The sequence below is a fragment of the Cibotium barometz genome, chromosome 31, assembly GCF_041138505.1.
Source record: "Cibotium barometz isolate CiBa-2024 chromosome 31, ASM4113850v1, whole genome shotgun sequence".
Taxonomy (NCBI): domain Eukaryota; kingdom Viridiplantae; phylum Streptophyta; class Polypodiopsida; order Cyatheales; family Cibotiaceae; genus Cibotium; species Cibotium barometz.
In genome coordinates, this window is record NC_141076.1 from 48163512 (window position 1) to 48176763 (window position 13252).

A 13252-nucleotide genomic window follows, 5' to 3' on the forward strand; every position below is an offset into this window, starting at 1 on the left:
TATGGGTTTTAGCTTCTTAAATGTCATGCAGCAACATGCTAATGTCAGTACTGATGTAGTCGTCTACAAAGTCTGTGATTTCTTTGTCACCATTCTTATCCAGCTGAGGAGCGTTCTTAACCCAAAGCAAACCGTGGTCATGTTGGCTTCCCTGGATTTGAAACTCAACAATAAAAAAAGAGTCGAGCAATTCTCCCAAAATATGAGCCTTCGACCTAAGTAACTTTTTCTTAGCTTGGAATCGATGGACGTAATATCTTGTTGTTGTGATTGGGTCTGAGCGCACCAAGTCTCGCAAAAGTGATGCTTTGGGTCCATTAGTATATCCACCTGCGGGTTAAGGGGCAATGAGGTAATTTATCAACGGTTCCCATCACGTTTCGGATGACCAAAAAGTAGCAAAAAACATGGGAGCCCCTAGCTGTCGTATTGTTGTAAACAAATTCTATAAAAAAACAAAAAATCTTATCTTGCAACACTTGGTGATCATCCTTTAATCTTTTTGGCACGAATTACTAAGAAGTTAGGAAAAACGATACCCATATAATATAGCCACTAAGCCATGCCAAAAACAAAACAAAATATAAAAAATCGATGTTAACTGTTTTTTCTCCAAAGGTGCAGGATTTACACTCCAAACTAATTAAAACTGATATATATTAATAATTATATAGATAACTAACAGACAACTGGTTAGTAGCATTCCCTGCAGCTCATTTAATTTTGGGAACAACTACCGCAGTACCAAAAAAAAATAGAATCAGAATTCAAGACTCAGTAGATTTGAAAATTGAATTTGAAATTCTGTTAATTAAATCATAAATTTATTCCCCTTTTCCAAGACAAATTTTAAAAAAACGAAATTTGAGCTCAACAAGATGCAAGCAAATGCTTTTGCGTGGTAGCGTCACTAGCCTGAGGGTCATTAATATAAATATATATATATATATATATATATATTCAATTGGACCAAGCCCTAGCGGCCACCCTAGTACCTGGTATCTCCCCAAAGGGTAATGAAACTGAGCTCAGAATAGTCAAAGACGATGGCATTCAAGTTTCAACTATGGTGTGTTTTGTGTGGGTCTGACTCTGAGTGTGGCCATTTTTTTATAATTGGGCCAAACCTTAATATTATTATAGTATACAGCTTCACAGGCTTTGAAATTATTAGACTATACAGCATCGCTAAATGGCTTGAAACCAAAGAGCTTGATGGATGGAAATCAAGAGACGCCTATGAGCAGGCGTTACAAATAGAAAAGCAAAAGAGACGCTTACTTCAAAGTGCATTGGAAAATGAAATCTAATTAAAACACCACGTGTTCAAGCGTGTGAACACACGTGGTGTCAGGTCCTTGAACAAACATGCATATAATTATTGAAACGCTGGGCAACATTTACTACCTAAAATAGTAGGTAGGCAACAAGGCAAAACCACTATACACAATGCTAAGGCCTTTTTACCCTAGGTAGGCCAAAAAGTAGTGGCATAGTATTAGATTCTTTTTTTTTTTGAAGAGTACTTTTTTAGACACCCTTTCATGCTTTTACTCGTATAAGGGTCACTCAACATCAAGGAAATCTCTTATCTAGCTAAGGCTAATGGCCAGCGGCCTTCCATAGTTACTTTAATTATTTCATGCTCTCCCCAAAGAATATTCAGTTACACCATTATAAAATCATCACATATATCTTGGCCCATTTCTGAGCCATTCCTCTTTCACAAGTCTCTACCTCATGTAGACAAATTGCATATATAATGTTTATGTCGAGTAATAAAGTATCTATTCATAATAAAGTTCAAAAATCATAATTACCATATTTACTCAAAAATATAGGCTACAATCACACTCACCAAGTTATTACCGGAATGGGATTTTGAAACTTGACAGTCAATAATGTCATCTTGATAGGTTGTCTTTATATCCCATTGCTCACCCAAGAGATGCTTTATCCAGTCTTCAGTTGGACTCTTGCAACTATATGTGATCTTTGTTTTCTTCAATTCTTTACAAGTTACAAATAAGTGAAAAAATAACCAAAGGGAATAAACCAACTAAGGTGAATGTCTTTTGAGCCTCTAATAGTTTTATTACTTGCACATCATTTGCAAGTTTTACCTTACAAACTACAATCACGTCTATAGCAGGTTTGTCATTGGAGACTTGACAATAATGAGTGACATGGGTTGCAAGAAACCATACTTAATATTCCTTGATGGCACAAAGTACAAGGAATCATAGAAAAATAAACATTGTTATGCTAAGAAGTTAGCATTCTCTCCCTCATATAACAATTCCAATTTTAGCATGAAAAACATTTAGCTTTTCACTTGACCACTTTAGATATTGCCATTCTTCAACCTTTGTTAATGGATATAATGCTAAAAGACATAGCATATCTTTATCTCAAAAATTTAAATATAAAAACTATATGCTAATTAATTATAAAGTCATCTTCTTATCATTAGGCTTGTTTTTTGTAATTAGATTATTTGGATACAAGGAGATTTCTTAGTACATACACATGTTAGATTAATACCTCTATTGTTGTACTCCCACCAATATTTTTACTTAAATCTACCTTTCCAATGCTTTGTCCAATTTCCTTTATTTTGACTTTGAAAAAAACCTAGTCGCTAGGATATGTTAATATCCATTCGAACTTATTGTATGTGTCATTAATCCATCTTTCTTCATCATCTCTTCTTTTTTGGACCTCAATACTATGTATATAACTTATAACCTTTCGTCTTTCTAGCATTTGTATATACAAAGGAAAAACAATTTAGAGCTTATTCCTCATCTACAAAAAATTATGCATATAATGGGCATTACAATAAAAGTAAGACTAAGAATCAAAGAATAAGAAATGTAAAATATGTTACCTTATAGCTCTTTAAAGAAGATGTTGATAGATTAAACAAATCCTTAAACCTATAGCAATAAACAACCATGCAAAGAAAATCATCGTGGAAGATTATCGAAAAAGTAAAACCCGTAGACCCAAAAAAAATAACCTAAGGCTGCTTATTGTCTACTCTAAAGAAAATCCTACAAAGATCATGAAAGATTAATCTCCAAATTATAAGTCTAAACTTAATTAAAAACCTAAAGATTAATTATTACCTACTCTTAAAAAAATCCTCCAAACATCACGAACGTTTGATCTGCAAATCTAAAGTCTAAACTTAATTAAAAACCTAAAGAGCGATTATTATCTTCTCTAGAAAACTTTTCGAGTACCAAAACTTTTAAGGAACAAGACTTCAAAATAGAAGACTTAAAACCTATAACATAACATGCATAATCAACAACTTTTAGCCTAAAAAACTAATCAAATAATGACAAACATCAACGAGCTATAATAGAGAAATAGAATCATAAAGACTTAAAGTCTAGTAGGCTAAGTAACGTACTTGTAAATGTTTTCTTGATAAAAGGAGAAAAGTAAAAGCTATGGTACAATTGAATTAGGAGTAGGAAAAAAGGACCCAAGGGGCAAGGAAAAAAGAGAAAATATGAAAAGTAGGAAGGCAAAAAAATTTTGAATTATGATCAAATCACCTTGTTATCAAGAGTACAAGGACGACTGCCACTTTCCAATATTATAATATAAAACTCAATATTTTATTTGAAAAACTTTACCTTATCAAGGTTGGTGGTGGCAAAAGATTTTAAACGTTACATGGATCTTAAATCCTAGTTCTCTCATTAGTTGCACCGTTATTTTTTTAATATTTTCTTATACGGCCCTTTTTGAGTCCAAAGTTCACCTAACGAAAGCTCAATCGAATTGTGTGAAGAATTTGAGCATAAGAGGTCTTGAGCAATTTGGGTGCTTTAACATTCAACTATATATTTGTGAATATTAAACAAAGCAAACTTGTTAACCTTAGTGTTACCAAATATGTTATTATCATATGCTTGGCCTACTTAAAACTTCCGCGTGCTTATAGACTCCACATTGCCTCATAGCTAAACATACAAGATTGCTAGCAATCAAGAATTAAAATGTTGTATTCAATGTGTGCGCGCGCGCACGTGCGTGTGTGTGTGTGTGCGCGCGCGCGCGCGTGTGTGCACTGCTAGTATGGCAATCAAGCAACCTATTCATGGAGAAAGAGCTTGAACTCAAGGCAACTTATTGACATGCCCATGGTGTTCTGAAGTGAAATGCACAAAACTGCCTGTCAAGTAGGCTAGCAAACAAGTTCAGACCTGGGACTATGCTTACAAATTACAATTTACACCTGCTAAAAGTACCCGATGTGCTTGCGAACGGGCATGCAGGGTATCTGTGGGTGCATGCAAATGTGCGCACATGCATGCAAGCCTGGAAGGTTACGACATTATGTGACACAAGGCCTAGAGAGCTGATTCTTCGTTTACAGACATAAGCTTGGAAGCAAGCAGAAAAACATACCACCACCGAATCTGAAGCCAAGATCTGCAGCCCAAGCAATGTAACCATTAGGACAGGCGACCAAGAGAATGACCTTTTATTACTCTAGGCCAAGTACAGGAAGATAGACTTGAGGCGCTGAAGAAAATCTGATGCAAGGGGTGCCTATTTGAGAGTGAGGGGGCACTTACACACATTACCAAGGGTAAGCATAGACTGGAGAAGGTAGCACTTGAAGCTTGAGAAAGAAAGTCTTTCTCTGCTAAGCAAGCGGAAACACATGAAGCCCTCTCTCTTTGTTCTACTCACATAGCATAATCGAAGAAATGCTATGAATTGTGTTTGACAAGAAAGAAGAGTACTCACACTTATCCACACACATCAAGACCTTGAACTCGTCTTCTTAGGTCTTTGATCAATGAATGCCATTCGGCGATTTGCATAGTCAAATACAAGTGTAAAATTTGTTAGCATCTCAGCGCAAAAGATACCAGCACAGTAACCGGACATGCCCATTTTCTGGGCACTTTTATTAGGAACAAGAGCTACCACATCAGAAAACGTGTGGCCGGCAATTTCAAAGTTCCCCACATTACCATAATCAGCCTGCATGAGACCGTATAGAGAGCTTCAATGCTTTGTCAAGTCCATTGAAAAGAGAGCATTAAAGCTTTGTGAAAAGACCTACTTACCTGAGAGACAACCATCCGTCTCCCCCGAAACACAGTAGGTGTATCCACTTCAGGATCATCAAAACCTTGCACAAGATTACTCGGAAACATCAAGCTGGCACCGGCTGCTCCCGAATCCACCATCAATATGACCTCTTTCCCATTCACCTTTGCTAGCACATGTGGGACATTGTCAAACAGGAACATCCTCTGCACACATTTAGGCGATGCACATGCCTTAATGTTCAGAATAGAAAAACTCGTGATTCGAGAAGCATGGGGTGCACCATGTAGTGTAAAATCATGCTGCACGACAGACCTGCCAACGTAATTTCTTCGTCCTTGGCGTGGCTTTATACTCCGTAGGGTCATATACTGAGAAGGTGCGGTGTTTGGGAGACATCTCGACGATGCAGCCGTAAAACAAATCGAAGCCACACAATCCATCCACGTCTTTGAGCAATTTGTCTATATTGACCTGCATTGTTGTTTAAGGGCACAACTAAACGGTATCAGTCTCAAGTCATAAGCAAAAAAACATAGCAGCCTTCCTCAAAGAGATGAAAAGTCAATCCATTCTCTACCTCCATAAACATGGGGTCCGTTATTTTGAGAGGTCCAAGCTGAAAGCTTTTTCCACGAAAGAATTGAGTCTTCATCTGCAAATCTCAACAGTTGGACCTTCACTTGATGACCTCTTAAGATACAACTTATGTATAGAAAGGAAGCTAACAAACCTACTTACCACACCCCCTCCAGAAATGCTAGTTGCATAAACCTCTCCAAAACCATGCATGCCTAGCTGCATTGCCTGCCAGTGAAAAAAAAAGGCATAATTGGGCACATGTTATCATTGTTTTTACATAGCTTCACTTCAGACTTGGACTACGACCTTAATATATTGATAAAGATTAGATCACCACTTGCTATAACCTTAGTGCTGCAGCGATTGTGTGGCCATTGCCATGCACTATTGCTGACACCTGGTGCTATATCGTGATCCTACTGTGTCCATGAGTATCAATTGTGATCGCATAATGTCCATGAGGATCATTTTTTATCATAACATGTCCATGAGTCTGAGGCACTAAGGGAGAGCATTGAAGATGATACCAAATTACTCTTTATCCTGTCATAAACTTGTCACACCAGAATGCCATGTCAGTGATACACATCAATTGCCTAGGAATCATGCCATGTCATCAAGCTAATAAGCAATCTGTGTGATGCAAGCAGTGATGTTAGCAAGGCATATGTCTCCAGCTTGGGTAGAATGTTTTCCTTACTTTGCAAAAGGACAAGCAGCCCTTAGACAAACCATGGATGCGGATGAGACAATAACATGCCATCCTGTAACATCCAGACGACTAGCGCCCATGAAAGCGACTAGCTATCACATGCATCCTGCACTTGGATGCCATGGACACAACTATACACGCCAAGTGCGAAGCCCTAAGGACACCAGGCATTGCGCGTGCCCTTGTCCAGCGAGGAGTGGTGAGGAGCAGAAAGGGCTGCCGTCCCGAGTGGTGCAAGCTCTGGTGACACGGGTGCTGCGTACTTGAGTGGTGTCGATGGTGAAGATAAGCAGAGAGTGGGCTGCCGTCCCAATGGTATGATGTAGCAGAGAGTGGGCTGCTGTCCCAATGGTGAGAGCTGAGGCAAAAACGCTGGAGTGCTCTATGTATAGCAGAGGAGGCTGCTGTCCCATGAGCTGTGATAAAACACTGATATGCTGATGTAAAAGCTGATGATGTGCTGAGGTAAGCGCTGATGTATGCTGATGTAAAACGCTGATGATGTGCTGATGTCAGCATTGACGCAAGCTGGTGTAAAACGCTGATGTAAACACTGAGGTAAGTGCTGATGATAGGCTGATGTAAGTGCTGAATGTAGCAGATGTAACAGCTGATGTAAAATAATGATATACAGGATGTAGCAAAGAGGGCTGCTGTCCCACGGTGTGGCCTGTAGCAAAGGGTGGGCTGCTGTCCCGATGTGTGGCCAGATATAAAACGCTGATGTGCTGACCTGAAGAGCCGATGAAGATAAGGCAGATGATGTGCAGTCCCCGCAGCAGCAACAGCAGCAAAAGTGGTACCAGATATGACAATGAAGTGGTACACCTTAGTGAATGATGAGGCTAAGCTATATATACTGACGAGGACTGCTGGTCGGTCAGCCTAAAGACTGTCGGCCAGCAACAAAGACACAAAAATAGGAAAAAAGCTAATAAATCCAGAAAGAATCCCCTTTTTAGGGCTGGACAAGATACCATTTTCAGACGCCCCCTCTCAGGCCAAAAAGGGGACCATGAGAGAAGATGGAGGATGCCAGGGTCCCATACTGACACATTGGCAGAACGAATGTATCCCCCTCTGGAAACAAAATCTGATAAAGTCAGGGAGGGCGATCGTGATGGCAAAGGTGGTGAGGGTGAGGTGATGTAGATGGGTTGATCGTCTCCCAAAGCAAGAACGGGGCTCTCCGCTGAGTAAGAAGTCCCATTCCCTATGCTCATACCCCTGATTCTGCCGAGTCCAAATTTGATCCCAAATCCATGAAGTACAAATTCCTTGGTTATAGCTCTCAATGCAAAGCTTATAGATAATGGGATCTTGAGACGAAGTACTATGAGGGCAAAAGGACGAAAGAACCAGATGAACGAGAGATCAAAGCAAATCAACACAGCATGAAATGGATGAATGAGTGTATGTATGATGGTGAATGAAATCCTGTACAAGAGGCCCTCTGATGCGAGGTGACTCTAAGTAGTAGACTGTCAAAGAAGCAAAGACAAGGTTAGAGCTAAAGTATGGTCGGTGACGAAGGCTCGAGTCGGTGGATGCGGAGAAATTCCGAGGTGGTAGATGTCTATAGTCACTAGTGGGCAGCAGAAGGTGTAGTGATGCAGCCTCTAGTGACAAGGGTGCTGCGATACCTGAGGGGTGTAGACTCTGGTGACAAGGGTGCTACAGTACCTGGAGGGGTGTAGGGTTGGATGTCGAAGGCACGTGTCGATGTGAGGCGATAGCTCTCCGAAGGTGAGGTGATGCAGACAAACACAAACCTGCAGATGAGTGGCCTTTAGGGCTGTTCTCCCAAGTCTATGGAGATGATGGGCAGAGAGGACTGTTGTCCCGATGTCGATGATGATGATGAGCAGAAAGGGCTGCTGTCCCGATGTAAATGAGATCTGCTGGGCTGAGCGTTGCAGGTATCAGATCAGGGAGTGTTGCTGCTGTAGAGGGTAGAGCCGACAGCACACAGATATGGACCAAAACACAGGCGACTGCTAGCAAGGGATGGAGCCGACAGATGCTGCAGATGATAAACGATGCTGCTGCTGCAATTGCAGAAGTAGCGCCGGTAGCAGACAGGTTGATGATGTGATGCGTTGTGCTGAATATGAAACGATGCATATATATGGGGTTGGGCTGTCATGACCCTGTGTTTTTCTCTGGACAAGATGCAGGTGTGCACGGGGACATGGTGGACAGTGTGAATGGCATCAGGTTGGAGTGAAAGAGGAAGCCCATGTGTGGACAACCCCAAGTGTGAAGGGGGCCAAGTGATTAAAATCTCTCATAACCCATGGGGACAAAGGGTTTTGGTGGGGACAAAGGTTTAAAAACCTTTAAAAATTATTATAAAGCCCTTCATTAAAGAAAAACGTGGCCCATATGCTATTCTGGGGCCACGTGTGCTTTTTGGGAAGAAGAGGGGCTGGCAGGCAAAAGAGGCGCCTATCTCTTGAGGAAGCATGTGCTTTTTGGGAGAAGTGGGCTGCAAGGAAGCATGGGGATGAACAGCACGTAGGCTTTCTCTCTCTCTCTCTTGCTAAGAGTCGACTGCAGCATACACACGTGTTTCTCTCTTGGAAAGGGTGGGCGGCTGGACTGCAGCTACACGCAGGAGATTTGCTTCATGGGAAAGCTGGCGACTGGTTGGGCTGCACGCTGAGGACACACAAGCTTTTCCCTCTTTGCCACAGGCTTGTGTACTGGTCGGGCAGCACACAGTCTCTCTCTCTTTCGATTTAGGAAGGCTGGCGGGCTGGGCTATTAAGGCACAGAAGCTATAGGCGCAAGTGAATAGTTCCTTAGGCATGCTTTTTGGAGATTAAAGGGTTGGCTGCTGTGCTGTGCTACAGAACAGGGACACAGGCCTCCTTTCTCTCTCTCTCTTTAGCTCTTGGAGGACAAGTTGGCTGCTGTGCGGCTGAATATTCAGGCGCCAGCAGGTTCTTTCTTTTCTCTCTCCTTTGCTTTTGGCAAGAAGATGGTTGTCAGTTGGGAAGTGTGAGTTGTGAGAAGGGAACACAAGGCTGGACAGCAGGTTCTCTCACAAGTATTCTCCCTCTTCCGGCTGCAAGACAAGAGGACAAGACAATTCGGGGCTTTTCCTCGAGTCTTTTCTTCCTTGTGGAAAGCGACATAAAGACTGTAAGTCTCTCTTTCTTTGTGAGCAAGTGGGACTGCAGGTGATGTCTTTCGGAGTCTCTCTTTTCACTGGCTCAAGACTGTTCCAGAGTGGTTCTCTCTAGCCCTTTGTGAGAGGAAGGGTTTGGCAGTTCAGAGGGTGGAAACAGGACTGTTTATGGGCTGTTTTTGTTTGGTTGCAAATTCAGCTATGTGCTTGGGTTTTTGACTGCAAGTACAGGTCGTTTGGTTATGTTTCTTGGCATGGGAGTGATGCAAGCTCGCATGGCTGCATGCTCATGGAGCAAATTGTTTTCTTCCTGCTAGAAAGGAACAGTGGGACCTACAGTCAGATGTTTCATGAGGGAACAGGTAACTAGATGTATGGAAACAGGACAGAAGTTTCAAAGGGAAACAGGCCTAAGGGTTTCATGTGGAAACAGGTCGTAGGTTTCTCGAGGAAACATGTTTTTGGGTTTCTCCAGGAGATAGGTCACATGCAGGCAGAAGGTACAGGAATGGACACATGTATGGTACAGCCTTGCTACTGATTGGACAAGGGACAGGGAATCCATGACAGAGATGGATAGTACCCTTGGAAGGTAGAGAGGGTTTGTACAGATGTGTCGACTGTATGGTATGCTGTGCTGTGATACTCTTTTGAGAGACAGTTTGGGAGTCTATGTTGTGATGCAGGAGCACTGGATGTGTCAGGGTGTGATGCTGTTCATAGTGTGAGAGGCTATGGATGGTTGTGGCAGCCTTGATCATGGGAGAAAGCTTTTGTATGCAGACTCAATGTGAGAGAGTCTTTCGATGTGAACAATGGCTGGACTTGTTTGTGGATGCCGAGTGGACAAGAAGCCAGATGCAGGTTCTTTGCAGGCTTCAGGGGTTCTACTGTGACGGCTGAGTTCCCAGCCTTATATTGTAATCAAAGCTCTATTAATCAATTAAAGAAATACCGCAAGGGGCGCCACTGCGTTTTGGGGCCAATCGGTGTCCGTGTACTGTTTGCAGGAGCACTCTAGCTCCCCCTGTTTGTTTTCCTTTTCTAGGTCCTCAATGGCGTTGAAGTGTTTTATGTGCGAGTGTTTGTTTCACCGCCCGTCAGGCCGGTTTCATGGGCTGTTGGTCGGCCCACAGCAGGGGTTGTCGGCCAGTAGCACAAGACCAAAATCCCAAATAAAATCAATTAAAAACCCCTTTAAAAATAGCATTTTCACACAAGTCCTTATTGATTTCCCACGATGTTCACTTTGTTGAGTCCTCGTCCAATGATTTCCCGGTCTCACCCCAAGCTTTTACCATAGAGGTTCCTCATCCTCTTGCTTCTTCCTCTTCTTCCCCGACACCCCCGCCCCCCTCAGCTTCTCCTACTTGTTGGGTGATGGCCTCACACACTCACACACACAAACCTGCACATTAGGGTTAGGTGCAGGGTAGAATAGCTCACACACAGAAATGAGAGACAGAGAGAGAGAGAGAGAGAGAGAGAGAGAGAGAGAGAGAGAGCCAAAAGTGTGGTATCCACAAAATGCAAGTCAACCCTTGCATGTGTGTCACATCCATATAATATAGAAGTACAAAATATTATATGTTAAGAGTGTCCTTTCACACTTGATGTCCAAGGGGAAAAACCACACAGGAAAAAATACCCTTGGTTAAGCCCTGTTCACACATAGCACTACCATAAGTGAGCATATGCCTACAAATCCCCCCTGTAGTGGAAGTGTGAACCTATACAAGGTAGCAGATCACTCTCTGTATGAGAGTAAGCCCAAAGCTTTGCGGAAAGCTTCAAACTTTTCTCGAGGTAAAGCCTTTGTGAATAGATCTGCAACATTATCCTGTGTAGGGCAATAAGATAAACTGATCTCCCCTGCATGTAGCCTCTCTCTGACATAGTGATAATGAATCTCTATGTGCTTGGTACGTGCATGAAATACTGGATTTCATGCCACGGCCATAGCACTCTGGCTATCAGTGAGAATGGGGGTGGGTGTCTGCTGACACTCATGAAGATCAGCCAATAGTCTCCTCAACCATACACAATCTACTGTAGCTGTAAAGACTGCCCTGTACTCAGCCTCACAAGTAGAAGTAGCAACAGTGGGTTGCTTTTTACTCAACCAAGATATGCATGAACTGCCAAGAAAAAAACAATTCCCACTGGTGGATTGCCTGGTATCATAATCACCAGCCCAATCTGAATCCATAAAGCTGCAAGCTGTTCCCCTTGGGATAGAACAAACCAAGATCCAAGGTACCCTTAAGATAACAAAAAAATGCGTTTGACTGCTTGCCAATGCTTTGTGCCTGGGCTGTGCATGAATTTGCTCAACAAAGACACCCCAAAAGATATGTCTGGCCTCGTGTTACACAAGTAAATGAGGCATCCCACTGCCTGGCTGTAAATGCCGGCCTCAAAAGGCTCTCCAATATCATGCATAGTAAGCCGTACACCTGGTTCTACCGAAGTAGAAATGGGATTACATTCATCCATGTGAAATAGTAGTGTAAAGGCCCCAAATCTGACATATCAAATTCAGCTTTCAAATCAGCTTTCAAATCTGAAATTTGTGCTTTGCTAGTACCTGTAATGAGCATGTCATCTACATACAAGATGACTATGAGAATATCGGCATCGGTTTTCTTCACATACAATGTGCTTTCAGCTGGACTATTCTCATAACCTTGGCTGGTTAGATGAGCATGTATCTTTTCATACCAAGCTCTTGGAGCTTGCTTTAACCCATACAATGCTTTGCGTAACCTGCATACTTTATGTTCCTCACCAGGAACTACAAAACCAATGGGCTGATTTACATATACTTCCTCCTGTAAATCCCCATTTAAGAATGCAATTTTGCTGTCCAATTGATGCACTTTCCATCCTTTATGGACAGCCAATGCAATCACTGATCTTATTGTGGTCATTCTTGAAGTAGGAGCAAAAGTCTCTTCATAATCTATTCCCTTTTTCTGGGAGTAGCCTTTAGCCACAAGTCTTGCTTTGTACCTGTCAATAGTACCATCAGACTTTCTTTCGACTTTGTACACCCACTTTGTTCCAATTACATGCTTGCCTTTAGGCAATTCCACAAGATCCCATGTATTGTTCTTCATGATAGAAGAAATTTCAGCTTGCATAGCTTGCAACCATGCCCATTCTCATGTGCTTCTTCGTAAGAAGATTCTTCTGAATCAAAGAGACCACCCATTGCTAATGCAGACTCCCCACGATGTATATTCAAAGCATGGCTGGAACTAGCCCTTGTTCTACCTGTGAGTGGAGCTGCAAGTTTGCTTTCTTGCAAAGTTTTCAGCAACCATCTTGGCACTGATTTGGCTGTGTCTATGGCTGTTTGCTCTTCCCTGACAAGATCTTCCACTTCTTCCATAGAAGGGGGCTGAATGGCTGGCTGTTCCACATGTTCTACATGTGGATTTTCTTGTGTAGGGGCTGGCTGATCTGAATCCCCCCTAATTGCAATGGGTAAAAGTCCATCAAACATGTCCTGTATGCATGTATCATTGCTTTTATACAAGCTGTACATGGGCTGTTCTGAATTTTCAGCAAATACATTATACCACATCTCTACTGACAAAAATCCTTCGTGTAGTTGGATTATAAAGACGGTATCCTTTGCTTTCATTGCTGTAGCCCACAAAAATGCATTTAATTGCTTTGTCATCTAGCTTTGTTCGGAGTTGTTCTGGCACGTGCATATGCCAAACACCCAAATGTAC

General features: G+C 42.1%; 1 protein-coding gene across 8 annotated transcripts in view; it reads right to left on the bottom strand.

The window, feature by feature from the left end:
- Positions 1–4312: 4312 nt before the first annotated feature.
- The window catches only part of LOC147620960 (uncharacterized), a 40772-nt gene continuing 31832 nt past the window's right edge, over positions 4313–13252 (bottom strand). For 6 of the 8 annotated variants that reach the window (XM_086825243.1, XM_086825245.1, XM_086825237.1 and 3 more), the window contains 5 exons: positions 5824–5889; positions 5663–5737; positions 5398–5556; positions 5100–5288; positions 4491–5013 (listed from right to left, as the gene is read on the bottom strand). In XM_086825243.1, the coding sequence (XP_086681369.1) occupies positions 4789–5013; positions 5100–5288; positions 5398–5556; positions 5663–5737; positions 5824–5889 (714 nt within the window). In that variant the 3' untranslated portion in view covers positions 4491–4788. Of the gene's footprint in view, positions 4453–4490; positions 5014–5099; positions 5289–5397; positions 5557–5662; positions 5738–5823; positions 5890–13252 lie in introns of those variants that run through there. The other 2 variants (XM_086825238.1, XM_086825240.1) reach the window with 2 other exon arrangements.